We start from the raw sequence: 25804 nt of genomic DNA, 5'->3' as shown, positions 1-25804 counted from the left end.
AAACACCTCAAAACTCTTGGCAGACTACTCTCCTGAATTTGCCAGGGCACTCTCAAAGGTTCTTCTAAATGCCTCTATGCACTGGCATGCTGGACAATAGTATGCTGTCTGGCTGCTTTTGAGTTTCCTGGGAACCAGTCTCCCCAAAGGCACCCTGGCATTTGGAAGGTTGGCTTCCAAACAAGTATCTGGGTAGTGAACCCAGCTAGTCTTCTTGTCCCTTCAGACATGGTACACAGACCAGAGAAGACCCACACTCTTTGGGTCTCAGAGGGTATGTCAGCCTTGGTATATGAGTAGAAGTTAGGTAGGGTACCTGATGCTTCAAAAACAGTTAATATTAATTTGAAATTAGTTACCTCTTTTTTACTTTCTCTGAAAAGCGGGGAGGCTATGTTTTACTTGGATCAAATCATCAAAACACAGACAAGTCATTCTTTAAGAAAATTTATTTGTTCCTCTGTAGCAGAAATAGGGATGTGGAATAAATCTGTGTCTGCAAAGTGGATCTCGCATCACATTCTTTCCAATGCAGGCTTCTTATCGCAACCTTACTCTCAGGTTTTCCAAATCCAGCACAAACACTTCTACTCTGTTTTGGCCTTCATAGCTGCCTCCTCTCTCAGACGGGCTTTTCTTTCCAGGTTCAAGCTTGTTAAAGACTCGTGTCTTTTCGCTGCCTAAAAGGAAACAAAATTGAAGAGACAGTGATGCCACGTTAAGGAGTATGTCCTTCCCTTGTGTTGACCCAATGGCACAGACCGGAAGTGGTCAGCTCCCTGGATGCTAGGTACAGTAGTGCCCTGTACACACCTTCTCTCCTCTCTGACTTGAGAAGTACATGCTTCTCCTTTCTCTGCCTTTACAACCTCTTTCTCCAAATCCTGTTCTCTTTTTCCTCACATCCTTCATTCTTTTTTATAATGCAGAGCACAATTCCATCTCCATCTCTCTCATTTTATTTCTCCTTCCCTAATTTATGTATATAATTTCTAACACCTTTCTTCTCTCTCTCTCTTTTTTTTTTTTTTGGTTTTTCGAGACAGGGTTTCTTTGTGGCTTTGGAGGCTGTCCTGGAACTCACTCTGTAGACCAGGCTGGCCTCGAACTCACAGAGATCTGCCTGCCTCTGCCTCCCGAGTGCTGGGATTAAAGGCATGCGCCACCAACGCCCGGCCCACCTTTCTTCTCTTTTAATAAAAGCATCAGCTTTTGGAATCCCAGGCTTTACCAAAATATTGCCCTTGATGACTTCTGGAATTATCTATCCCCAAACTCCATCCACCCTTCTAAAGTAAATGGCAGTGGGGGAAGCAGCCCTCCATTTTTCTTGCTTCCCTCAATGTGAACTGTTAATCTCTATGAAGCTTATATTAATCAGAGCAGTTTTTAGGTCAAGTATGTGAATCTTGCAGCCACCAAAGCTGAGATTTTCTGACACCCATGTTATTTCACATGTGAAGAATCTGGTGGGAGGAGGAAAAAGATGGGGGAAAGAATGTCAATGGTAAGGACAAACCATAATGGTAATTATCTCTTCTAATGACATTTAGCTCTAAAGTTTTTCATCCTAGCACACACCCTGAGAAGGTGCTGGAGGACATCCTAGGGGAATTATTTGCTTCTGCAGATTTATTTATTGGTTTTTTGGGGCAGTGTTTGTGGCTTTGGAGGCTGTCCTGGAACTAGCTCTTGTAGACCAGGCTGGTCTCGAACTCAGAGATCCACCTGCCTCTGTTTCCCAAGTGCTGGGATTAAAGGCGTGCACCACCATTTCCCGGCTTCTGCAGATTTATGTATACAGTGTTCTGCCTGCATGCCAGAAGAGGGAACAGATCTTATTATAGATGGTTGTGAGCCACCATGTGGGAGCTGGGAATTGAACTCAGGACCTCTGGAAGAGCAGACAGTGCTCTTAGCCTCTGAGCCATCTCTCCAGCCCCAGCTTCTGCACATCTTTAACATCAAGCATTTCTCAGCATCCTAGAAATCCACATGTCTATCCGCAGGCTTCTGACGGTTCCAGTCTGAAACTGTGAAGGAGAGGTCAGCTGGGGAGACAGGAAAAGTGGAGCGGGATGGGCTCATTTCCAGAGAACTTCCCTCGGGTCAGTGCCCTTGCCCCTTCGTGCTCCTGTGAGGCCGCATCGAAATGGCTAGTGTTCTCTGTGACTGCAAGGCACAGGGAGCCAAGAGTTCATTTCCTTTTCACTCTGGAGTTGCTCAGGGTAAGGAGGTCAGTTGACAAGCACTTCCACAGAAAAACTTTTTCTTCTTTCTTTCTTTTTTTGTTTCTATTTTTTTAGACAGGGTTTCTCTGTGTAGCCTTGGCTGTCCTGGAACTCACTTTGTAGACCAGGCCTTGAACTCAGTGACCTGCCTGCCTCTGCCTTCTGTGTGCTGGGATTAAAGGAGTGCACCATTACAGGTGAAGAATCTTTTTAATATGTAACAACAGTTAAAGGATGTCTCTATGTGAAAGCTATGACATAGAATTAGACATGATAGTCAAAGTGTGTTCTTAAATTTAAAAGCATACACACATACTTTAGAGTTTACTTATTTTTATTTTATGGGTATTAATATTTGCCTGTATGTATGTCATGTAACCACATGCATGCCTGATACCTGTGAAGGTCAGAAGAGGGTACCAGATCCCCCAGAACTGAAGTTACAGATGGTTGTGAGCTGCCATGCGGGTATTGGGAACTGAACCCGGGTCTAGGAACAAGTAGTCCTAACCACTGAGCCATCTCCCCAGCCCCCAAAGTAATTATATCTTAATAACAAGACAGTTTAATAGATCATTTGGTAACATGAAAAACCAGATCTAAAGTTTTGGTTTTCTTTTTTTGGGGGGGTGCATGGTACATGTATAAGCTTCTGGTCTCTTCAGTATATAGCAGAGCGATGAGAAAGCTCCCCCCTTTCAGGTGCTCACATCCAGTAAGTTAAACAGTTTCTGCTGCATAACAAACATTCACTACTGGGGAGTAATCTTACTCTCACCTCAATTACATCTAGGTTTAAATTACTTCTGGCATTATGGAGATGCATGGCTTAGAGTAAGCTGCCAAAACTTTAAAAAATTATTGTTTTAGCCAGGCAGTGGTGGTGCATGCCTTTAATCCCAGCACTTGGGAGGCAGAGGCAGGTGGATCTCTGTGAGTTTCAGGCCAGCCTGGTCTTCAAAGTGAGTTCCAGGATAGCTGGGACTGTCACACAAAGAAACCCTGTCTCAAAAAACAAAAACAACAAAAAATTGTTTTACTCATTGTGTTTCAGGCACATGTGCTATGGAGTACATGTGGAAGTTTTAGGACACTTCTCAGGAGCTGACTCTCTCCTGCCATCTTGTGGGATGCAGGGATTGAACCCATGTCACCAGGCCCGTGCACAAGTGCCTCTGTGTGCTGAGCCCCTCCAGCCTCTGCTAAAGCTTCCTAAGCTGTGGTTTCCTCATGTCACCGTAGCATCTATCTAGCAAAGCTGTTGTGAGGTGCCGATGAGGTCACCACTCAGAAGAGCGGGGCATGCAGTGAGCATGTAGTCAGGAAAGTGGTACAAAGTGGCTACCCCTTCTCAGACCAAACGGAGGAGCCGATGGCTGCTTTCCTGGCTTTGGGGACAGCACGCAGAGACAGAGAGCAGCCCCTCTTACCTTCTTGCCCTCAATAACCATATAGACGCATCCTGCCACTGTCAAGGCAATCATTAAATAGCTGACCTTCACTCGGATCTTGTTCTTTGCAGCATCAAGCATCTCAAACCTAATGATGGAATGAGAAAACATGATTAACCCTTTTCTTTCTGAATCTGCAGCAGGACGAAATGTTCTGGGCATCATAAGTTAAAAGTATAGTGATGTCTGTAAACACAAAGCAGCTAGGACCTAGGGACCTCATAGCACCTTGGGGATTGTGGGCCAGGTTCACAGGTCTTTGTTTTTTGTTTTTGGAGATGCGAGGTCTTTCTTACTTTATATCCCAGGCTGGCCTGGAACTCATTCTTCTCTTCTAAAAAAGTCCTGCTATGAGCTCAAGTTATAACAAAAATATAGTTCAGAAAGAAAACAAACAATGGAAGAGTTAATATTCTTTGTGTAATACAGTTTTCTTTCCCATTTTAAACTTTATGTACATGGGTGCTTTGCTGTGCATGCTGTGTCTGAGTCAGAGGTCAGAGGAGGGTGTTGGATTTGGATCTCCTATTACACAGGTTATAAGCCACATGTGGGTTCTGAGAATTGAACCTCCATTCTCTGGAAGTGCAGTCAGTGCCCTTAACCACTGGAGCCATCTCTGCAGCCTGATTACTCTGATTTTTGATGGGGGGTGGAATTAGAAACTATGTTATTAATTCGAAGTCTTTCCATTTTTATTAACTTATCTAAAAGTGCATTTCATAACAAAACCTATGTTTGCTGGGAATAGTGGTACAGGCCTTTAACCTAAGCAGAGGCAGGAGGAACATTGTAAGTTTGGGGCCAGTCTGTTCCACATAGCAAGTTCTAAGACAGCCAGGACTATGGAGTGAAACTCTGTCTCAAAACAAACAACAAAAGTAAAACAAACCTTAGGCTTTGTTTCAAGCACATCTGTGTATTTTTCCAGCCTCTAATCTAGTGTTTTTTCCTTTGTCTTATAACCCAGAAATAGATTTGAGGTTGCCTAAGCCAGGGAAAGAATCTCTTAAACAATGATCCCTTCATGTTAATTTTGTCATGAAGGTTTTGCTAAAATTGAGCAACAGTGGGGTGAAGCCTGTGCTTTTTGGCAAGTACCTAGAATGTAGCCTATCTAATCTTCCCACTGACTGATGACCTGCATGCCTTGACAGACAAAAGCAAAGAGGCATAATGTGCAAGAGTCAAAACAGAAGGCTGGGTAAACAAGATGGATCTGTAAGTAAAGGTGCTTGCAGCCAAGCCCAGTGGCCTGAATTCAATTTCCAGGGCCTATATGGTAGTGACACTTCCGTAAGTTGTTTGATTTCTACACAGATGCTGTGTCTTGAGTACCACCCCAGGACACTAAATGAAAATATGTAATTAAAATTAAATGAGAGAAGGCTATTATCTTTGTGATTCTGTAGGAAGGTAGTGGATTGTAGTTCTACTGTGGTACCTAGAAGAGCAAGACAGGACACATGGGTCTCCCCAGCAGGTGTGTATAGGAGAGACTATTTCTAAATAATGGGACAGGAAGCCAGGTGGTGGTGGTACATGCCTTCAATCCCAGCACTCAGGAGGTAGAGGCAGGCAGATCTCTGTGAGTTCCAGGACAGTCAGGGTTGTTGCACAGAAAAACCATGTCTCAGAAAAATAAATAAATAAAGGGATTGGACTGGTTTCTACTTCCTTTCCCCAATATTTAGCACATCTAATATTGAACATAAGCTGATGGGGGAAGTCCTTCTGTATGCTGTGAACATATGTTTCTCTTATTGGTTGATGAATAAAGCTGTTTCAGCCAATGGTCAGGCAGGATTTAGCCAGGAGGAAAATCCAAACAGGGATAAAGAAAGGTAGTAGGCAGAGAAAAGGTGACACCATGTAATTGCTGAGGCAGCAAGAGACTTGGGCATCACCAATAAGGTAAAACCATGTGGAGGAACACAGATTAATAGTTATGGGTTAATAATTAAGAGAGAGTTAGCCAGTAATATGCCTGAGTCATCGGCCAAATGGTTTATAATTAATTAGGCCTCTGTGTGATTATTAGGGACTAAATGGCCGCAGGACCTGGCAGGACAGAAACTCCCATCTACAATAAGCAAGAGCAACGGCTTTAAAAGGCTGCCATGGAGGAGGCCACATATACAGTGTGATGTAAGAGCTGGGACTTGGAAAGCAGATTGTATGAGGAGCTCTCCAGTCCAGGCATTGAAGCTGGGCCCATAGGATGGTAGGAACCAGGAACAACTTCTAAAGATAGTGAATTGTTTAAATACTCAACTAAAATCATCTGAGATCCTACTAGCCAAACAAACAAATAAAAAACAACAAAAACCAAACCATTTTCACTTGTGTGGTGGTTGTGTGGTCTTCTCATAGTCTAGGGCATTTAAAACCATAAGACCTTTGAGGCCCTGACCCTGGGCCTGAACTAGACCTTGCCATGCTGCCCCTGGATAAGCACAGAGAACTAGCCTTCTTTCTGTCCTTTCTTCAGGGCCTATAAGAAAGCCTTGGATCAGCCTGGCTCTCAGTGGCACTGTATGGGTAGGATTAGGAGGTGTGGCCTGTTGGAGGAAGTGTGAAACTGTGAGCAGGCTTTGAGGTCTTAAAGGTCACACACCTTTCCCAGTTCACCCTCTCTATTTCCTGCTTACACTTTGAGATGTATCTGCTGCCTGCGGTCCCCACCACTATGGATCCTAACAGCAGAAATCACAGCCCACCCCCTCCAGGTATAGATCATCTTGTTTTAGATGGGATATTATCAAGAAACGAGGGCAAAAGCAAGAACAGAGTGTCCCCACTATTTCCAGTAAACTCCCATTTCTCAGAAGAGGGCACTGTCACTGGGTTAAGCAGCACTAAGGCTTTCCTGCTGAGATAATTCTGGGGGTGACAGTGCACTCTCTAGCTCAGCTAGCAAGAGCAGCAGGGCTCTATGAGCAGAAGCAGATGCGTCCTTTCTACCTAGAAAAGATATTGCTGTTTGAACCCAGAGACAGAAGGTCCAGGAATACTTTCTTGCTGACAGGGAACTTGCAAGAAGTCCCTCACTCTGAGGAGGAGGATGCCCACAGGGGAGAGAGTTTCATTTCTGGCCAGTCAGGGTCCTTAGCACAAGGCTGAAACTGCTTCCACCTGAGATAGGTTTGCCCCCAGGGGACATTTGACAATGTCCAGGGACACTCTTGGAGAGAGTACTGCTGGCTTCTAGAGGGCAGAGCCAGGGATGTTAGACATCCTCCGGTACACATGGCAGTTCACAAAACCCAAAATATTCCAGTCCAGTGTCAACAGTGCTAGCTAAGGCTGCAAAACTCTGCCTTAGAGGAACCTGCACATATCACTTAGAAATTCTGAAAAAGTCTAGATTCCAGCTGAGGCTTAAGGAGGCAGGTGAAGAAGAAACCACTTCCTGGTTACTGGGATATCGGATGTGAGCAGCATATGAAGAGGGAGAGGCTTATGGAGGCCAAGCATCCCGCTGAAGTATGAGAGGGTGGGGACACTTAGCTCAAAGGAAGCCAAAGAGCGGAAGTTGAGGAGGACCAGGAGCTCTCACCTCTTTTTAGGGCCATGGGGATGGGGGGGGCAGTTTCAAGACAGGGGTTGTCTGGCTGTCCTGGAACTCACTCTGTAGTCCAGGCTGCCCTTGAACTCAGAGAGATCTGCCTACCTCAGGCTCCTGAGTGCTGGGACTCACGGTGTGCACCACTACCACCTGGCTGAGGCCCGAGACCTCACCTTTTAAAGTTTCTACCACTTTCTGTGAGTTCTGCCATGTGTGGGCATTTGGAGATGTTTAAGACCCAAACTAAAGCTGCTGCATCAAAATACTATTCACACCCAAGGCCAATTCCTGAGTGTGTTTTGTAGGATGTAGTCATTATCATTATGCCAAGCTCAGCGCATGTTATTGTCTCCCACGTTGTTGGAACGAGGATGTGTGACTAAACATCAGTTGGGTTCAGAAGCAAGCAGGTCCATCAGTCACTAGGTGACACACGAAACAGCTTTCCAACACTGACTGTTCTGGGTACTTGCCAAAGATGAGAAAACATGTAGAGAATGAAGTATGTTTCTAAATCTGGTCAAAAGGTTTTAAACAGAGCTCAAACACACTCTGCTTTCCCCTCCAGAGACCAGTGAGAAACTCGGGCTGCGTACAACCCTCCCAGCACTCACGAGATCGTCTCCGGGATTTCTTCCTCCTTCTTGAAGCGCCCTGACCACAATAATATCTTCTTCTCAAAGTCCGTGGGTTTGTGAAGCGGCACTCTGTGTCTGTAAGATTCTGTAGGGAAAACCAGGAAAGAGTCTTGCTTGAGATTAATGTTTAAATCAATAAACAGAAAAAAACATGCTGTTTGTGTCCTTTAGTTATTCAGTTAATGGAAACACCAGGAGACTTCAGGCAGATCCAGAGCTTCATGTGATGTGAACAGGAGTGCACAGAATGGCTTGTCTTCTTTCTTTCTTTTTTCAATTTCTTACAGATTTATTTATTTTATGTATGCAAGTGCTTTATCTGCATGTACACCTGTACACCAGAAGAGAGCATCCAATTTCACTACAGATGGCTGTGAGTCACCATGTGGTTGTTGGGAATTGAACTCAGGACCTCTGGAAGAGCAGCCAGTGCTCTTAACCTCTGAGCCATCTCTCCAGCCCCCAGAATGCCTTGTTTTCAAGTGACATTCCACAGCACCATGAGGAACAGGGTAAAATACAAGCCCTACCCACTATAAAGTGGAAAGAATGCCACAAGAAGAGGTAGGGAGGAAAGGATGTGTGAGAAAAGACAGGAGGCTGCCTGTCTCCTCCAGCAGAGAAAGAAAACGGCTGTATGGTTAGATAACATTAACATTAACAGACATTGAACACCAAGTTGAGGAATTCACTGGATTTGGGATACACCTTTTTGTTCTTGTTTAAATATAAGCCTGGCTGGTCTGGAATTCACTATATAGATAGGCCAAGCTGGCCTGGAGCTCACAGAGATCTGCTTGCCTCTGCCTCCCAAGAACAGATATGAAAAAGCAAAAAATTAAAACAATTCATAGCGCAACTACTATAGAGTGACCAGTATACTTTAATTTGGGTATGTTTTCTCAGCTTTATATGGGTGAGCATGACCATGCACTTTATATGCATGTATAAGGTTTGTGCTCACATACAGTATAAAATCTGATATCTGGATATATATATTCATAGATAAGTAACATTCCACAATAGTACAGTGTTTATAGTCCAGGCTGGAGAGATGGCTCAGAGATTAGCACTGACTGCTCTGCCAGAGGTTATGAGTTCAATTCCCAGAAACCACAATGGCTCACAACCATCTGTAATGAGATCTGGTGCCCTCTGCTGGCCTGCAGGCATACATGCAGACAGAATACTGTATACACAATAAATAAATCTTAAAAAAAAAAACTGCCAACAGCTGCATGTAACCATTTTGAGTTTGACTTTTATATATATATGTTATACATATATAACATCTTTACACTCCCAGCCTTTCCCATATATAGTGATTACTGCTTAGGACAGATCCTGAATCTTGAAAAGGGAAACATCAGGTTGAAGGGAATGAACATGTTTTAAGTCCTTTCTGTTCACTATGGCCTGCAGAGCCCAATTGCAACCACAGAAGAAGCCTGAAGACAAGCACAGCTGGCTCGGTACAGCTGTGCACTGTCCTCCTTCCCGCAGCTGCGGCTTGACCTTAGGTATATAGAACAGATATAGTTGTAGTCAGGCCCAAACCCAGAATTTAGCCTCATTATATCTGATCCCAAACATAATCTCTTGATATGGTTGGGAAATGACTCAGTCAGGCATGAGGACACAAGTTTAATCCCCAGGTCCCACTTCAAAGAAAAAGCCAGGGGTGACGTGCACACCTAGAACATCAGCACCCGGGAGGCAGAGGTGTTTGCTGGCCAGCCAGTCTTGCCAAATGGGTGACCTTCAGATTCAGTGAGAGATCCTGCCTCAAAAACTAAAGTGGAGAATGGTTGAGGGGGACACCTGATGTTCACCTGTGGTTTGCGTACACACACACACACACACACACACACACACACACACACACACACACACACTCTCCATTGTGCACTGTGAACACAACCAATGCATGCCCAGTAAGGAAGGCAATTGTAAAGAGAAGCTTTTTCCTTGCGAGGAGCCTTCCCGCCAGCCTGGTTCTAGAGCCGCATCAGTATCAAACACACAGGAGGCTATATTCATTATGAAGCTGTTGGCCTTGCTTGTTTCTTACTGGCTAGCTCTGACTTAAGTAATTACCCCATAATTGTTAATCTAAGTATGTTTCTTACCGGAGAATAGTTCCGGGCTTCCTACCCCATGGCGTTACATGTTGACTCTTGTGTTTCTCCTACCCAGAGTCCTTCTGGACTCCTAGTCCCTCCTATCTAGATTCCCTACTGGCCAGACAGTGCTTTATTGACAAATGCATAGGACTTCCCCAACAGGCAATGCTACAAGACTGGGCATGATGGAGGAACACTGGCCTACCTCTTCAAGTTCTTTTGATGCCAAATGAGTCTAAGGTGTGGGGATGGGGTCTACCTAGTCCATAAATGCATAAAGCAATAAACACTTACGGGTTGAGGCTTTGGGACTTTCCTGTGGCTTGGTACAAAATCCGTTGATCCTCTTCAAGTCAGTGTTCCTGGTAGGCCTTAGAGACGAGGAAGCATTTCTTTCACATAGCCTAAAGCAATGTCCTAGAAAAGAGAGAAACATATTTCAGAGAGAACTCTGATATCTTTTCAGGAAATAGTTGCAAGTAGCTGAATGTGGTGGTCCAGGCCTGTAATCCCAGCACTTATGAGGGAGGGTTGGGAGGATCGATCATCAGAGGTTTGAGGTCAGCCTGGGCTCTGCAGTGAGGTTCAGGCCAGCTATACAGCAAGACACTGTCTCACTCCTCCCACCCCCAAGAACAAAGCACAAGTCGGTAAGTTTTCAGTTATATACATAAAATACAAATCAACTCATAAAAGTTGGGTGTGGTGACACAGTACTTGCAAGGTTGAGGCAGGAGGATTTCATTCAAATTCAAGGCCAGCTGGGGTTACTTACTGAGTTCAAGATGTGCTTGGGTTACTCTGCTTCAAACAAACAAAAGAGGCAAAAATTCAGCTCTCTTAGAAAGCACAAGCTAGCTCATTTAGAAAATACAATATATGTAAAGTACATAAGCTGCACATGTGTAGGGGACATGACTGTGACTAAGGTGTATGCTTGGTGATGTTTCAAAATATAATTGCTTTACTGATTAAAAAACAAATTTTGGCTGGGTGGCATATGCCTCTTATCCCATCACTTGGGAGGCAGAGGCAGAGGCAGGCAGATCTCTGTGATTTTGAAGCCAGTCTGGTCTATAGATCGAGTTCCAGGGCAACCAAGGCTGCACAGAGAATTCCTGTCTCAACACCCTCCCCCAAAAGGAAAAAAAATTAAATTTGCAGCATAATATTTTATCAGTAAATTCTCCAAAGGTACTTTTCACAGGTGTCTAGTCATGATTACAGCTTGGCAGTATTACTCCTCTGTCTCTTAAAGACAGGCAGATGAGGTTCATTGAGCTAGAGTTTTGTTTTGTTTTTTTAAGCAAGGTTGCCTGTGCTTCTTATTGCACAACACAGAGACCTGGGTGCTTTGGGACATAGTGGCACTTGTCTGTAATCCTAGTACTTGGGAGGCAGAGGCTCAAGGATCAGAGTTTGAGGTCATTCTCTGCTACAGAATGAGTTGAAGGCTATATTACTGTCTCAAAACAGTAAGCCTCCTTCCTACCCCACCCCAAGACCCACATGCCAATTTTGTCATTTAGTGAATTGACCAGAAGTCTACCAGCCCAGGCTACCCCCTCAAAGCTCATCCATCCTTCCTTTGTGAGCAGTAAAGGCAACTGTTCCCTACTTCTGATTTCACTACGGACTGCAAGATGGTGGTGTTCTTTTCTGCATTACCTGGTTGTTCTTAGAAACAGGTTTAACAGGATCATGGAATAAATGTTTTCATGAATAAGCACACACACACTACACAGGCATTGGTCCCCTTACACCCTTCTAGGTGATTTCTTTTTAAAAGTATTGTAGCGAGTGCCCACATCATAACATGTGTAGTGCTTCCATTAGTCCTTAAATGTTCCCATTTTTGGTTAGGAGGGACATTTGTGGTGGCTCCTGAGTTCCTTCAACACATGATCAGTGGTTGCTGACAGCTCCCTTCCTCTCTGACAACATGTTCCAGACCCACTTTGAAAGTTCCCACCCTACTTTGAAATTAAACATTCTTCCAAACAGATCTGGGGAATGTTTTTAGAGACCCTGTAGGATATTCATGGTTTGTCACCATTGCTAAGCCTTCTTGTGTCTTAGTGAAGATTTCTATTGCTGGGATGAAATACCAAAGCAAGTTGGGAAAAGAAAGGGTTAATTTGGCTTGCCCTTCTACATTCTAGTTCCAGTACAGGAACTCAAACAGGGCAGAATCCTGGAGGCAGGTACTGCTTACTGGCTTGCTCCTTGTAGTGTGGCACCACCCACAAGGGGCTGAGCCCTTTTCCATCAAACATTAGCTAAGACAATGCCTTCTAGCCTGATCTTATGGATTTCTCAATTGAGGTTCCTTCTTTCAGATGACTCTAGCTTGTGTCAAGTTGACATAAAACTGGCCAGTGGAGCTAAGAAATGGACACCTTCTTTAAATACTTTTAAGAAATACATCTTGGTCAGAAGCCTTTACCTTCTGTATGAATAATTTAACCAATCAATGATTAAGCAGAATTAAAAGTGGAGACAACCAGAAAGTTTGATGGGAGTGGGAGAAAAGGGGAGTCACCAAGTGTGAGGTCACATGAGATAGCAGGTCCAACACAGACCTGAGAGCCAGGAGAGTGCAGACGGGCCCAGGTCCAGGGACACAGAGCACCTAGGAAATACCAGTGAGCAGGAAAGCCAGCAGGAAGGGGCAGGCGATGAACCTGCTGTGTACTGGCACTCCCTGGTGCTCTGGAAGCAGAAAGCAAAGGCCAAAGACCACCCCTTTGTGCTGGAGAGCACTCACAGCTCTATGGATAAACATGCATTTGCTAGAGGATTAGAAAGTAGAAAGCCTGCTTGGGAGTCTCAGAGTCTGGGACAGTGAGGAGTAAGAGGTAGCACTGACCACAGTCACTGTTTCCTCCCTCCCCTAACTCATAGTGTCGACTCCTGAATCCAATTTATAAGGGACGTGAGGCTGTATGTAGTTTTCCTTTGATGTCTTTGTCTGGCATGGCATCAGGATAATGTTCTCCTGTTGGGGAAGTCTTTTATCAATAAAGCATTGTTGAGCCAATAGGAATCTAGATACGTGGGACTAGGAGTCCAGGAGGATTCTGGGAAGGAGAAACACAGGAGAGTCAACATGTAACCGCCATGGGGTAGGAAGCCCGGAACTATTCTCCGGTAAGAGAAATACTTAGATTAACAATTATGGGGTAATTACTTAAGTCAGAGCTAGCCAGTAAGAAACAAGCAAGGCCAACAGCTTCATGATTAATATAGCCTCCTGTGTGTTTATTTGGGGACTACAAAGCAGCAGAACCCAGGCAACTGGCGGGGGATATACCAAAGCGGCTAGCAAGGAAAAGCTGCCCTTTACATTCTCCTGTTAAATAAATTAAGATGGGAAGTTCACCATGTAGCCCAGGCTGGCCCCAAGCTCTCAATCCCCTGCCCCAGGCTCCAAGTGTTGAGATTACAGGTGTACACCATCACATCCTGCTTGAAAGCTCTGGTCTTGTCTTTCCTTCCTTCCTAACTACCTGCCTCTTACTTTTCTTTTCTTTTCTTTCTTTTTTTTTTTTTTTGGTGCCCTACTGGGAATTCAATCCAGGTCCTGGGCCATACCAGGTAAGCACTTTATATTGGGACTATCTCCAGCCCGTTCCTCTTTTTTTTTTTTTTTTAAAGATTTTAAAGGATTAGTTCTAATTGTTCTTAAGTGTTTGGGTCACTTTAAAAAAAGATTTATTTATTCATGTATTATATGTAATTTGCATGTATGCCTGCATGACAGAAGAAGGTATCAGAGAGATGAGGGATCAGATCCCATTACAGACAGTTGTGAGCTGCTATGTAGTTGCTGGGAATTGAACTCACGACCGCTGGAAAAGCAGCCAGTGCTCTTAACAGCCGAGCTATCTCTCTAGCTCCTTGGGTCAGAGTTTTAAAAAAAAATTATGTTGACTCAGTTTCAGTAATTTGAGGCATACGATTATTTTTAGTACTACCTTGTACTCTTCATGCATTTGGCCACAGAAACTTCTGTGTCGGCTAAGAATTAGACAGAGTCTCCCACTGACAAGCCTGGGAGTCTTTGCTGCCAGGCTCTGAGGTAATGGAGCATGTCTCACCCCAGCAGTCAGCTCACATCCTTCCCTCAGCTTTCCAGTCCTGCTTCCACAGAACCTAAGTGAGGCAGGCTGAGTCCTGAGCCTTCCTTGGCCCTTCCTGATGCATTTACTGTCCTGAACTCCGTTCCAGCAGCACCCAGAGCTTGCTTGCCAGGCCCCAATGAACACCTTCCCTAACTTTTCCTTCTAAATGTTTGCATATACCCAGGTCATCCTCTGCACTACACTCGACAAGCACCACGGACAGGTTTTCATAAACATCCCAGAGACAAAACTGTTTGCACAGCTCAGAATCAGGTGAAACACAAGCTTTGTAGTGAACGCTTCCTAAAAAGCCATTACACAGGTCAAATGATCAGAAAATGTCTGGAGTCTGGGTGGGGAGCCACTAACCCCTCTGCCTTGGCCAGCTGCAGCTAGAACTGGCTGTAGCTGCTGGTGTCCAGGCTGCTTCGTGACGCTGACGTGAGAACTGAATGAGCCTGCCAAATCTCAGGGCTCTTAGCACAGTTCATTTTTCTTGAAAAAATGCTCTTCAGATCACAAGGCCTTACAAAATCTCGGCAGTTTTCATTTACAGAGCAGCAGGTTTGCAAAGGTCCTTACGGGATACATTAGAGTCAGACCCTCTGGCAAACACTGGGGCCACCTACAGTGCCCGCTCATAAGAGACCCTACTCATTTTACTTCCGGATCTGAGCACAGCAGCTCTGCAGCAACCTTGGTGACTACCTCGGTGCCACCTACGGGTGGCAGGCAGGTGTACCCACGGCAAATGAGATGAGCTGCAACTGCTGTCGCTTGTTCCCTCAGGGCTGACTTGAGGATAGCTGGAAAAACACATGAGAACACTTGGCAGGTCGCGCGAGCCGCGGCAGGCTCTACACATCTGCTTCATGTTCTGACCTCACTTAAAGGTAATCTTTACAGCACTTCTCAGCTACCTAAGGGGCCGGAAGTCCTGACTGATAGTTGCCAAGCTGTGAGGTGTGAGATGAGGCTCTTCATCGGTTCTTCAATGGACACACAAACATGCACACTGCCGAGATCCTCACACCTCAGTGGAGTCAGAGTTTGCTGTGGGCCTGCTTGAAACACACCACACAGCTACTGACCGATAGTTTCCCTCCTCTCCTCTCTCTCCCCCCTCACTACTCTTTTCTTTCTTTCTTTTTTCTTCTCTCTCTGTCTCTCTCTCTCTTTTTCCGAGACAGGGTTTCTCTGTATTGCTTTGGAGGCTGTCCTGGAACTCGATCTGTAATCCAGCCTGGCCTCGAACTCACAGAGATCCGCCTGCCTCTGCCTCCCGAGTGCTAGGATTAAAGGCATGCACCACCACCGCCTGGCTACCCCTCACTCTTTTCACACAGGGTCTCATGAGTAACCCACGCTGGCTCTGAACTTACAGCAATCCCCCTCAGCACTGGCATAAGAGAATGAACCACCATACTCACGAGAAATGTGCATTTCTAACAACTCCTAAGGTGTAGGATCACTGCTGGCAGGACTTCGATTTCAGAACCTAGTACCATACCACTGCCAGTGGTGGTAAAACACGTTACAGAAAATTTACCATTCCAACCATTTTTAAGTGCCTGACCCAGCTGTACCTAGTGGATTCGGTTAAACCAGGGAGCCACTGGCTTAAAGGGACTTAACAAGGACACACCCCATACAATGCTGTCCTGGTCCTACCCTTTGGAAGGCTAAACAGGAGCAAGGTTAACTGGAGCTCACTAGATAGACTTTGGTCTCTAAATGGAAAATGGGGTAAAGGCAGGAATTGTTTCCTAAGCAGCTCCTTTCCAAAGAGAACAGAAGACAGATGGCCACTAACTCAGGTCAGCAGTAATAATAAAAGCAAAAATACTAGCCTGCAGAGTGTACAGGGGCCATCAGCCACAGAAATGCATGTGGAGACAGTCATTCATTCCCCCAGCAGATAATACCACGTATATACTATGTATGTACAAGACACTTTTGGCAATATATAGAACAAATAAAAATCTGTGCAATTATGACCTACATCCTAGTGTGAACACACACACATTTATATGCCAGAAGCTAAATGCCAGAAAGGAAAATATAAATGGAGTCATCAGGTCACAACATATATGTGTGTTTAAAATGAGTGTGTGACACTTTAGCCAGGAAAATCTCTTTGAGAATGTCACTTGTAGCTTCAGGGACCACAAAGAGGCCAGAGAAAGCAGAAGGTTGTAAACGTTGGGAGAAGTAGAATATGAAGTCAGAGAGGTACCTGGGACAAAAAACGGGGCTAGGGATTTGAAGACTTATTTACCTAGCTCAGAAACATCTCGCCAACTTTCCTTACTGCTGCCACTTCATACTATATGACAGCAACTTCTACCTCGCCAAAGGATAGACGCTGATGCAAACATACACACATGATTATTTATACAAATTAGAATGTATGAGTAATTTTTAAAAGTTACTGCTGAAAACAGTAGTGAGCTACTGGATAAGATGGTGGTTTTTGATTTTATAATAAAATGAGAGCACAAACAAGCCAAGTTTCACTAAGACTTTCCTTTTTGGTCCCTAAGAGATAAAACACATTACCCCAGATATAAAAGCAGAAATTTTCCATTCTCTGGTGGATCAAAATTACAAACACACAAAACAAAAGAAAAACAGCCCTTTCACCCTGTGGGTGCACTTGAAGCCTTGGCTGTCCCTGGCTGACCAGTGCTCAGTCCCCAGAGCCCTAGCAGGAAGTCCAGATGAAGGCTCATAGCTGCCCATAAGGCGCTGGTGAGCAAACTGCTGGCTACATTTTTTTTTTTTTTTTGGTTTTTCAAGACAGGGTGCAGGGATTAAAGGCGTGCGCCACCACCACCCGGCACTGCTGGCTACTTTTAACACCAGATGTTCTCGACAGGTGTGGTGCTGCAGGACTTTAATCCCAGCACCGGGAGGCAGAGACAGGTCAATCTCTGTGAGTTAGAGGCCAGCTGGTCTACCTAGAGTTCCAGGACAGTCAGGGCTGTTCCACAGAGAAACCCTGTCTCAAAAACAAAGCAAAACAAAAGTGTGGCTGGTTCCCACTCAGATGCATACGATGTAAATCCACACTGTGAATGAGACGAAGGTTTACTTTTCAAATGTGGACACCCATCTCCATTTCAACAGCAGCCCAGGATTCACTGTGTGACGGGCACCTGGAAATCAATGCTGCACACTGTGAAGTCTGGGCAGTGTTTCTCAGGAGTTTCATAGAGATGCAGATTCTCAGTGCCAGCTGCAAACCTTCCTAAAACAAACAAACAAACAAAACCTTTCCACGGGACATGGGAGAGGGACGTTTTTGCCTCAGAAACTCAGAAACAGCTCCTTCCAGCCAAGGTCAGTACCTACCACCAATACTTTTCAGAATTTCCCAGTGGTCCTAATATGCAGCCTCGTTTCTCCATAATCCTCAGTACCTGCTTTGAGTTCCTACCTTGGCTTCCTTTTGATGACTGTGATGGAGGCGTGTAAGCCAAATTTCCTCCCCAAGTTGGTTTTGGGAAGCATTTTTAAATTTACATACATGTATTTAAATTTGAGGTGTGAGTATTTTGCTTGCACAGATGCATGCACACCAGGTGCGTGCCTGATGCTCAGAGGTCAGAAGAGGTCATCAGATCTTCTGGAACTAGAGTTACAGAGGTTGTGAGCCACCGTGTTGGTGTTAGGAACTGACTCCTTAGTAAGAACAAGTTCTCTTAACTCCTAAGCCACTCCACTGGCCAAACTACAGCACCAGGATACAACTGTAAAACTTAACAAATAACTAGGTAGTTCTCATATTGGCCCTTGTTTAATCTCTTTAAAACTGCTGATGCTATTACAGTTGTGACAGGAAAGGGAAAATCTGAGAAGGATTCTTTGTGTAAATCTCATAGCCAAGTCCTACACATCAGTTAATACTGTCTTTTTTTTAAATTTATTGAAATTGTATGTTAAATTTTATAAGTACTCAGTAGACCTAAAAGAATGAGTAAGTCACAGAAATTACATATTTTACATACAGGCATTTTGGTCCACAAAACCCCCAGGAACAGAGAGTCACTGATTTAATTTCCACAGAAGCAAAGCCGAGCTGCCTCAAATGCTCATAACAATGAAGTAAGCAAACCTTCCTTTCTATAATGTGCACTGAGCTTTCTCCAGATTCCACCCCGTGGCTTGGAAACTGACACCTGCAGCTGTTCTGATAAGGGATGGATTCTTCCTGTCTTCAAACTCTGGTCTGCGTTGCTTCTGTGTGTGCCATTGCTTCTGGAGCTGCTTGCTCGGCTGTGTCAAGGACACTGAAGTGACAACGGCAGACCCACTCACTCTGGCTGTGTATTATGCTCCCCATGCTCCACTACACCTGAGAAGTTTTTCATCTGCCACCCCCTCCACCCCGCAAAAAAAACTCTGCCAAACACGCAGAGCAGCTTGAGCAGAGAGCATAGTGTTTTTGGAACAATCACCAGTGCAGAAAGCAGGGCAGGCCTGAAGAGAAGGCAGAATCGGACACAGCAGCCGGAGGGGAAGGCCTGGGCATGGAACCCTCCTACAGGGTTCCACACCACAGCCCCAGTGGATGACATGCAGCAAACAGGAGAGCTGTAGTTTCAGGGAAGGACCAGGAGATGAGAAACAACAAAGGAAGGAGAACAGACTGACACTGAGTCTTGTAGGCTGGCTGAACTCCTGATTATCATTTGTAACATCAGATTCATGGGAAAAATCTTCTGAGTTGAAAAAAACCCACAAATTTATAAATAATCTTTGGACCCTGGCCAGTTTTTTAATAAAGTCTTAAAATGCTACTAGAATCTCATGGTCAGCTATAATGAGATCAACCATTTCTTCTTGCCCCCCACTCCCACCCCACAGCCTGCACACTCCCAACAGTGGCTGCTTGAAACTCTGAAGACCTCAGGTGCTGGCTTTCACCTTATGACAGAAAACAGGCTTCCAATGCCATCTGTTTTTCTCACCCTTCCCAGCAGGCTCAGAAGAACACAAATCCCTCTTTCTGATCTAGTGACTCCTTCCATCTGGGACCCTCCTGAGCAACACTGTGCCTAGCTGTCAGCACCTCTGTCTCCTTCTTCCTGCCAGATAGCACAGGCCCATCTCAGGAACAAAACCGCCTGTATACATAAAGGTCTTACAGGAACCTGAGGGTACATCAAGGTACAGTACAGATGTGAAGGCCCTGCCTGTCACAGTTCCCAGAGAACGTCCTACGTTTCTTTCCAGACTTTCTTGTGCTCACAACCTATTTTTCGTAACCAGATACCATATCTTGATTATGGCAAAAAGTTACAAACACTATTCCTGGATATCAGAAATACCTGGATTTAATCACACCCGGTCTGTCTCAGTCTATCTCTTTCTCTCTCTGAAATAGGGGAAGTCACTGTTGCCCAGGCTGGTCTTGAACTCCTGAGTTTAAGTAAACCTCTGGCCTCAGCATTCTGATGCTGCACCTTCCTCTATAAACATCTGTAATGGTATTTCTGATCATCTTCTAAGAATCAGACAGTGGAAGGTCAAAGAACAGAATTACCCCCTTAAAGTTCATCATATAACAAGTTGCTTTCAGGAAGGCAGAAGAAATTTATGTATTTCAACCAGTAGACAGTGAGCATTTCTGTCTCATGTCACAGTAAAATGGAGGGTCCACTGTCTTGGAGAAAACATTCACCATTTTTTTTTAGATTTATTTATTATGTATACAGTGTTCTGCCTGCATATACATATTCTTCTTGCCATTTCTTAACTAATTTGGCTACTGTTTTTTTTTTAAGATTTATTTATTTGTTATGCATAGTTTTCCGCCTGCATGTATGCTTGTACACCAGAAGAGGGCACCAGATCTCATTACAGATGGTTGTGAGTCACCGTGTGGTTGCTGGGAATTGAACTCAGGACTTTGGGAAGAGCAGCCAGTGCTCTGAAATGCTGAGCTATCTCTCCAGGCCCTCAACAGGTCCTATAAATAAAATATTAATCTTCCTTTCACAGGTTAAACGAATAACTGATTACCTTCGCTTCACTACACACATCCACACGTTTCCTCCCAAGCACTTCACTGAAATGCTCTAACTAGTGCTCCCCATCTGGCTGAACCAACATCCTCATCCTTAGCCTATTTCCCCCTACCCTTCCCACCTTTGTGGCCACTGAATTCTACTTATCTTATTCTTCAGGAACTCAACCCCTCCCTCCACTATCTAGCACCATCTCTTCTGTCCTGTCCTACTCTGTTTTCTGTTGCTGTGATAAGACAATGACCAACGCCACTTGGGAGGAAAGGGTTTATTTGGCTCACATGTCCCAACTACAGTCTACCACAGTGAGGTGTCAGGGCAGGGACTCAGAACAGGGAGCAGAGGAAGGACCGGAAAGCATTGCCTTGCTCAGCCTGCTTTCCTATATAACCCAGGACCACTTGCCCAGAGTTGGCACTACTCACATGGGGCTGGGCCTTCCCGCATCAATCATTACTCAATAAAATGCTTCACAAACAGGCCAGTCTGATGGAGGCAAACCCTCAACTGAAGTTCCCAGACGGCTCTAGTCTGTCCATTTGACAAAAACTAACCAGCACATTTTCCCTTACCTCCAACCTCAACGATCTAAGTTTTTATTATTTTTATATTTACTTATTTGTGTGTGTGTCAGAGGACAACTTCCAGGAGCTGGTTCTCACCTTCCACTGGAAGGGTCCCAGAGAGCAAACTCAGGTCAGCAGACTCAGTGGCAAGCGTTACTTGCCACTTTACCAGCCCTATCTTTTCTTAATCCTCTCTTTTTCACTTCCTATTCTTAAGCTATGCCAGGACCCCAAGGTTCTGCCCTACAGTTACTGTGTGCTACTGTTGGAAGGACTCCTCGTTCTAGTTAAATAATTAGATTCATAATAATGGCATCTATTTCTCATTTAACTGGCAGGTCTCATTTTCACCCATAACAACAGAGTAACACCTACAACACAGCAATACATCTCTGCCCAACTTCATCCATCTCTCTCTCTCTCTCTCTCTCTCTCTCTCTCTCTCTCTCTCTCTCTCTCTCTCTCGTGTGTGTATTTATGGCAGGGTCTTATGTTACTCAAGCTGGCCTTGAGTGTGCCTCAGGTCAGATTTTAGGATAAACAGGCACTTGAAATTTATAGATCTCATCTTACAAACTTATCTTGGCTACAGACATGACTCAGTGTTAAGAGCATTGGCTGTTCTTCCAAAAGACCCAGATTCAATTCCCAACACCTGGTTGCTCACTATCATTTGTTAACTCCAGTCCTGGGGATCTGACACCCTCTTCTGGCCTCTTCAGGCACTGCATGCATGTGTGCACAAACATACAGCCAGGCAAACACTAACGCACACACAATATAGTATCTAATTTTTAAAAAATTATAGGTATGCATGTATGTGCATGTGAATACAAGTATCTGTAAAGACCAGAAGACAGCATCAGATACCCTGGATCTGAAGTTAGGGGTGCTGAAAGATGAACTTCAGTCCTCTGCAGGAACAGCAAACACTCCTAATCACTGAGTCATTCTTCTAGTCTCAAGCTATCTTAAATATTCCAAGCCTCCTAAATCATTACTTTCTTCAAGGCACTGTTGCCATTTCCATCATCACCTCACACATGTAGCATCTTCCCAGGTTGCAACAATGCATCCAGTTGCTTGTTAATTTTCCAGTTTAAAAAAAAAAAAAGATGTATGCTTTGAAGCCTTCTCTTTTTTGCCCAAATCCATCTAGTTCTAATTCCTTACAAGCTCACACCCTTTCTCCTGCTGCCTCCAAGGTAATCTGAGCTTTTCCTTGCTGCCTTTCCCTCCCTCACACTTCTCCAGACTTAAAACTACTCCTCTTTTTTGCTCATATCACTATAGCCCTTTCTGTTTCAATGAAGCCTTCAGTCGATAATCCCATCTCATTAAACTTTCCCTTTCTCTAAATTCTAAGGTCAGCAGTATCCTGGCTCTTGAGAGGAAAAAAAAAGCGGCAGGGAATCTCAGACCTATAGTATTTACCAGTAACTCTCAATGCAGCAGATTTCAAGCTGCCAATTTGGCATTACCACATTTGAAGTTGAGGGGATGTGCACAATACTAGCAGGACCCAGCCCAGCAGCACTCACAATCTGGTCTGTAATCTAGAGCTTAATACATGCTATATGCCCTCTAGCTGCATTACATGGGTTGGTTTATACACTGTAATAAACTTGCCCTAGGAAGTGAGCAGTGTGTGGGGCACACAGTATATGCTCAAACAGAAACCTGTTGGCATCACCTAGAGCAATATGATAAGTCAAAATTGTAGTAGTTACAATGGATGTGATCTCATTTAGGGTTGGTTAGCAAGAACAAATAAAAGAACAACGCAGGAGCAAACTGGAATGGAAATAAAATCAGAGTGGCAGCCGGATATTGGTCATGTCCCAGCTTAGCACCCATGTGGCCCTTAGCAAGTAAATTCCCTTCCTAAGCCTTTTGTTTCTTCCTCCAGCCAGGGGTGGTGGTGCTCACTGGAAACAAGCTCAGGGTTCCAGGGAAGCTGGGTTACATAATGAGGCCCTGTCTCAAGAAGCAAAAAGTAGTGTAAGTTCCCTCATCTATTTAAATTAAGGGATTAAAGGACTTCTAAAATATTTCTTCAGTGCTCTGGGAAATGGGTTTAATAGCAATGAAAATAAGGTCACTGTAAAAGCTGACAAGTCAATGGAGCACAGGACAACAAAACTTTGCTAAGGTATGAAGAACATTCTGGTAAGTCCACTCATTTTTTTTTTTATCTAATCACCCTACTGAAGGATACAATGTCTTGGAGCAGGAGTTGGATCAATGGATAAAAAGAGAGCTTGCCGGGCAAGCATGAGGACCTGAGTTTGCCTCCCCAGTGCCCATGTAAAAACTAGGTGTGGCTACTTAGTGCTGTCACAGCAGCACTGTGAGGGGTGGAGATCGGAGGATCATGGGGGTCTGCTGGCTGCCAGCCTAGCTCCAGGTTCAGTGAGGGAATAAAGCAGATAGAACAGGATACTTTACGTCCTTCTCTGGCCTTCACAGGGACACAAAATGCACACAAACATCTGCATACAACACACACACATTTAAATAAAGATACAATGTTTTAAAAGTTGTATCTATTTTATTCAGCTTTCCGAGAAGAGATGTGAAAACTCACCTTATTTATATCTGCTCAATCCAAGACATTTCCTAGTGTCCTTCCATCAAAGCAATATGTGCTAGTAGATACTGATAAGTGCTGAGAATTTAGTAAGCATAAGACAAAGCTAGTCTTGGTGCTCAGGGAAGCCACAGTAGTGTGGGAGAGAAGCCATTTAGCCTCCAATTCTTCTATTACTGCTCCTTAAAAGAACCCGCACTGCTCTGAGGAACATAAGGAAGCCATGGCCCCTCCCTCTTGCTCGTACACATTCATAGATGTCAGAGCGTGACTTCAGAGGTTCACAAGACCTCTCATCTGGGATGGTATACAAACATTACAAGTCAACAACTTTGATCTGTATCTACAACTACATCCACACAACAAGAAACAACTATGCTGTTTGAGAAGGGAGTCCACCCGAGGTTGCCGAGGAGAGCAGTTAAAGCACAGCTGGACTTTGTAAAAATGAGTTAGGGGCATCTAAAACTTCATTCACCCAGAAGAGTACCTTATTCCGAAAAATACTTTGGATAAGAAGATAATGCCCAGATTAAACTCTAACTTTGATCACATACTTGGTCAGGTCCACTTGCGTATAAAGTATACTCCCACTTCACAAACATTTCAGCCTTTCATGACTTCCAGCTCATATTAAGGAGACAGATGTGAGTTCCATGCCAGCCAGGGCTATACAGTGATTATCTCAAAAAAAAAAAAAAAGCCCCACCTGGCTGTGTGACATAACACAAAATCACTGCCTCCCTTTGGCGCTCACATTTCTGACCAAGAGGTGCTAGACAAGTTTATTTAGCTCTGTGACTTACGTTTATTTGTAAAGACAGGAGGGAATAATAAGACCTGAGGGGGATGCTGTGGGAATCAGGTAATGTACATGAAAGCACTTAGTAATAAAAAAGGTAAAGTAGAAGTCGTCACTGGAAGGTGCTCACCACACATCAGACATTACACATCACTTGGAAGCAGTTGCTCACAATATCCTTGGTCTGCTATTAAATGTTCCCCCATCAGAAGTAAAACAAATTGTTGCTAAATTGTGCAAGGAATTCTGTCTTGGTTAAGGGCCCAACAGCAACCTTCCAAAATATCAGAAATCTGTGGAAACACTTTAAATAGATTTCCATGATGTGTGCTACAGTCTCAAGTCTAAAAAAGTAACTACTGTCAGACTTTCTTCAAGTATTAAGTGGTTTTTGAATAACTTACAGATTGTTGATTTTCTTTTGCCCACTCTGCTGAAAACTTCATAATACTTAATCAAAATGTACACAAAAGATTTTAGATGAATTAGATGCTAACCAATACAATTCAGAACAAGTAATAGAATGAGGGCTCTTTCTCTCTCTTTCTTTTAAGCAGAGTGGGTGCTAGTGTTTAGGGGTGCAGGAAATGCTGTCCCGTAGAAACAGGTCTTCCAGTCAGTAAAATCTGACCTTTTCATTGGCTATTCCTCAAAAGTATTCTACATTTGCCATTCTTTGCATTGCTTCATTTGCATTCACAATGTGCATCTGCATTGCTTCAATAGCAAAAAGCGGGGCTATTCTTTCTTTAAAAATTAAATAACTCTTTAGCGACGGGATGCCGTGGAACAAAAGATTATATATCGTGAAAGTTCAGAAAGATGATCAAAGGAGTAAGTTTCCCCTAAAGGCCCACTGATTTCTCAACTTGATAATTCCAAGGCTCTCCAGATTTCCCCAAGGCGGGATATGTTTTCTTTACCAGACTCGAAAACACCCAAACGCTCCGATGTTTTCTAAGAAAACAGGCTCCAGAGCTTGCATTAACACAACACTTCCCCCTAAGAAAATCGAAGCACCTAATCGCACTATTGTTTAAAGTAATGTACTCCCACCCACATCTTAAGAAAACAGTTACTTGTATTCTGTGAGATCTTTAAGTTCCTCACCTAATGAGGGAGGAACAAGCAGCTGAGAGGAAGGCTCAACTAGAATAACGGATGGGGGAAATTTAGGACGGAAAGCCTAAGTTACAGAGATAACTCTGTCCAGGTGCTCGCAGGAGGACGAGGACCAGGTGGAAGCATCTAGGCACTCACTTAAGACGGGGGCTGGGTGGATGAGACCCAGGGTCTCGGCCAGCCTCCCCACCTCTGCTTAGCCGCTGCGGTCCTCCCACGGTGGCAGTAAGTAGGACACCCCCACCGGTGATGCTCCCTCCTGCCGCCCGCAGCCCCGCATCTCACCAGCCGCCAGGCGCAGGCCGCGGAGGCTCCCCATGGCCGCCTGCTCCGCCGACGCACAGCACCCCTCGGCGGCCGCGGCGCTGGCGCTCAATGTCACCGAGTGCCCGCGTGGGAAGGGCGCTGGCGGGATGGGCGGGGCGAACGAACGTGACGCGGCGGGCGTGAGGGACGTGCACCAAGGGTGGAGGACGCGGCGAGGCGCCTAGCCTGCCCCGGCATGAAGACGGAGGTGAAAGGGTGATGTCTGCCAACTGTGAAGGGCTGAGTAGTGT

General features: G+C 44.6%; 2 protein-coding genes across 2 annotated transcripts in view; one reads left to right on the top strand and one right to left on the bottom strand.

Moving 5' to 3' along the window:
* Positions 1-434: 434 nt before the first annotated feature.
* Fam162a (family with sequence similarity 162 member A) lies at positions 435-25734 on the bottom strand. The gene is made up of 5 exons (XM_040750852.1): positions 25533-25734; positions 10306-10428; positions 7865-7973; positions 3662-3770; positions 435-680 (listed from the first exon to the last, which is right to left on the bottom strand). The coding sequence occupies exons 1-5, from the start codon at positions 25564-25566 to the stop codon at positions 588-590; spliced, it is 468 nt and encodes a 155-aa protein (XP_040606786.1). The 5' UTR covers positions 25567-25734; the 3' UTR covers positions 435-587.
* Mix23 (mitochondrial matrix import factor 23) overlaps positions 25365-25804 on the top strand; it is a 19684-nt gene continuing 19244 nt past the window's right edge. The window contains exon 1 of the mRNA XM_040750851.1: positions 25365-25472. The gene's annotated coding sequence lies outside the window, so the exon portion shown is untranslated. The remainder of the gene's footprint in view (positions 25473-25804) is intronic.

The sequence above is a fragment of the Mesocricetus auratus genome, unplaced genomic scaffold, assembly GCF_017639785.1.
Source record: "Mesocricetus auratus isolate SY011 unplaced genomic scaffold, BCM_Maur_2.0 Super-Scaffold_100008, whole genome shotgun sequence".
Taxonomy (NCBI): domain Eukaryota; kingdom Metazoa; phylum Chordata; class Mammalia; order Rodentia; family Cricetidae; genus Mesocricetus; species Mesocricetus auratus.
The sequence above is the reverse complement of the archived record's forward strand: the minus strand, read 5'-3'. Positions and strand labels throughout refer to the sequence as shown.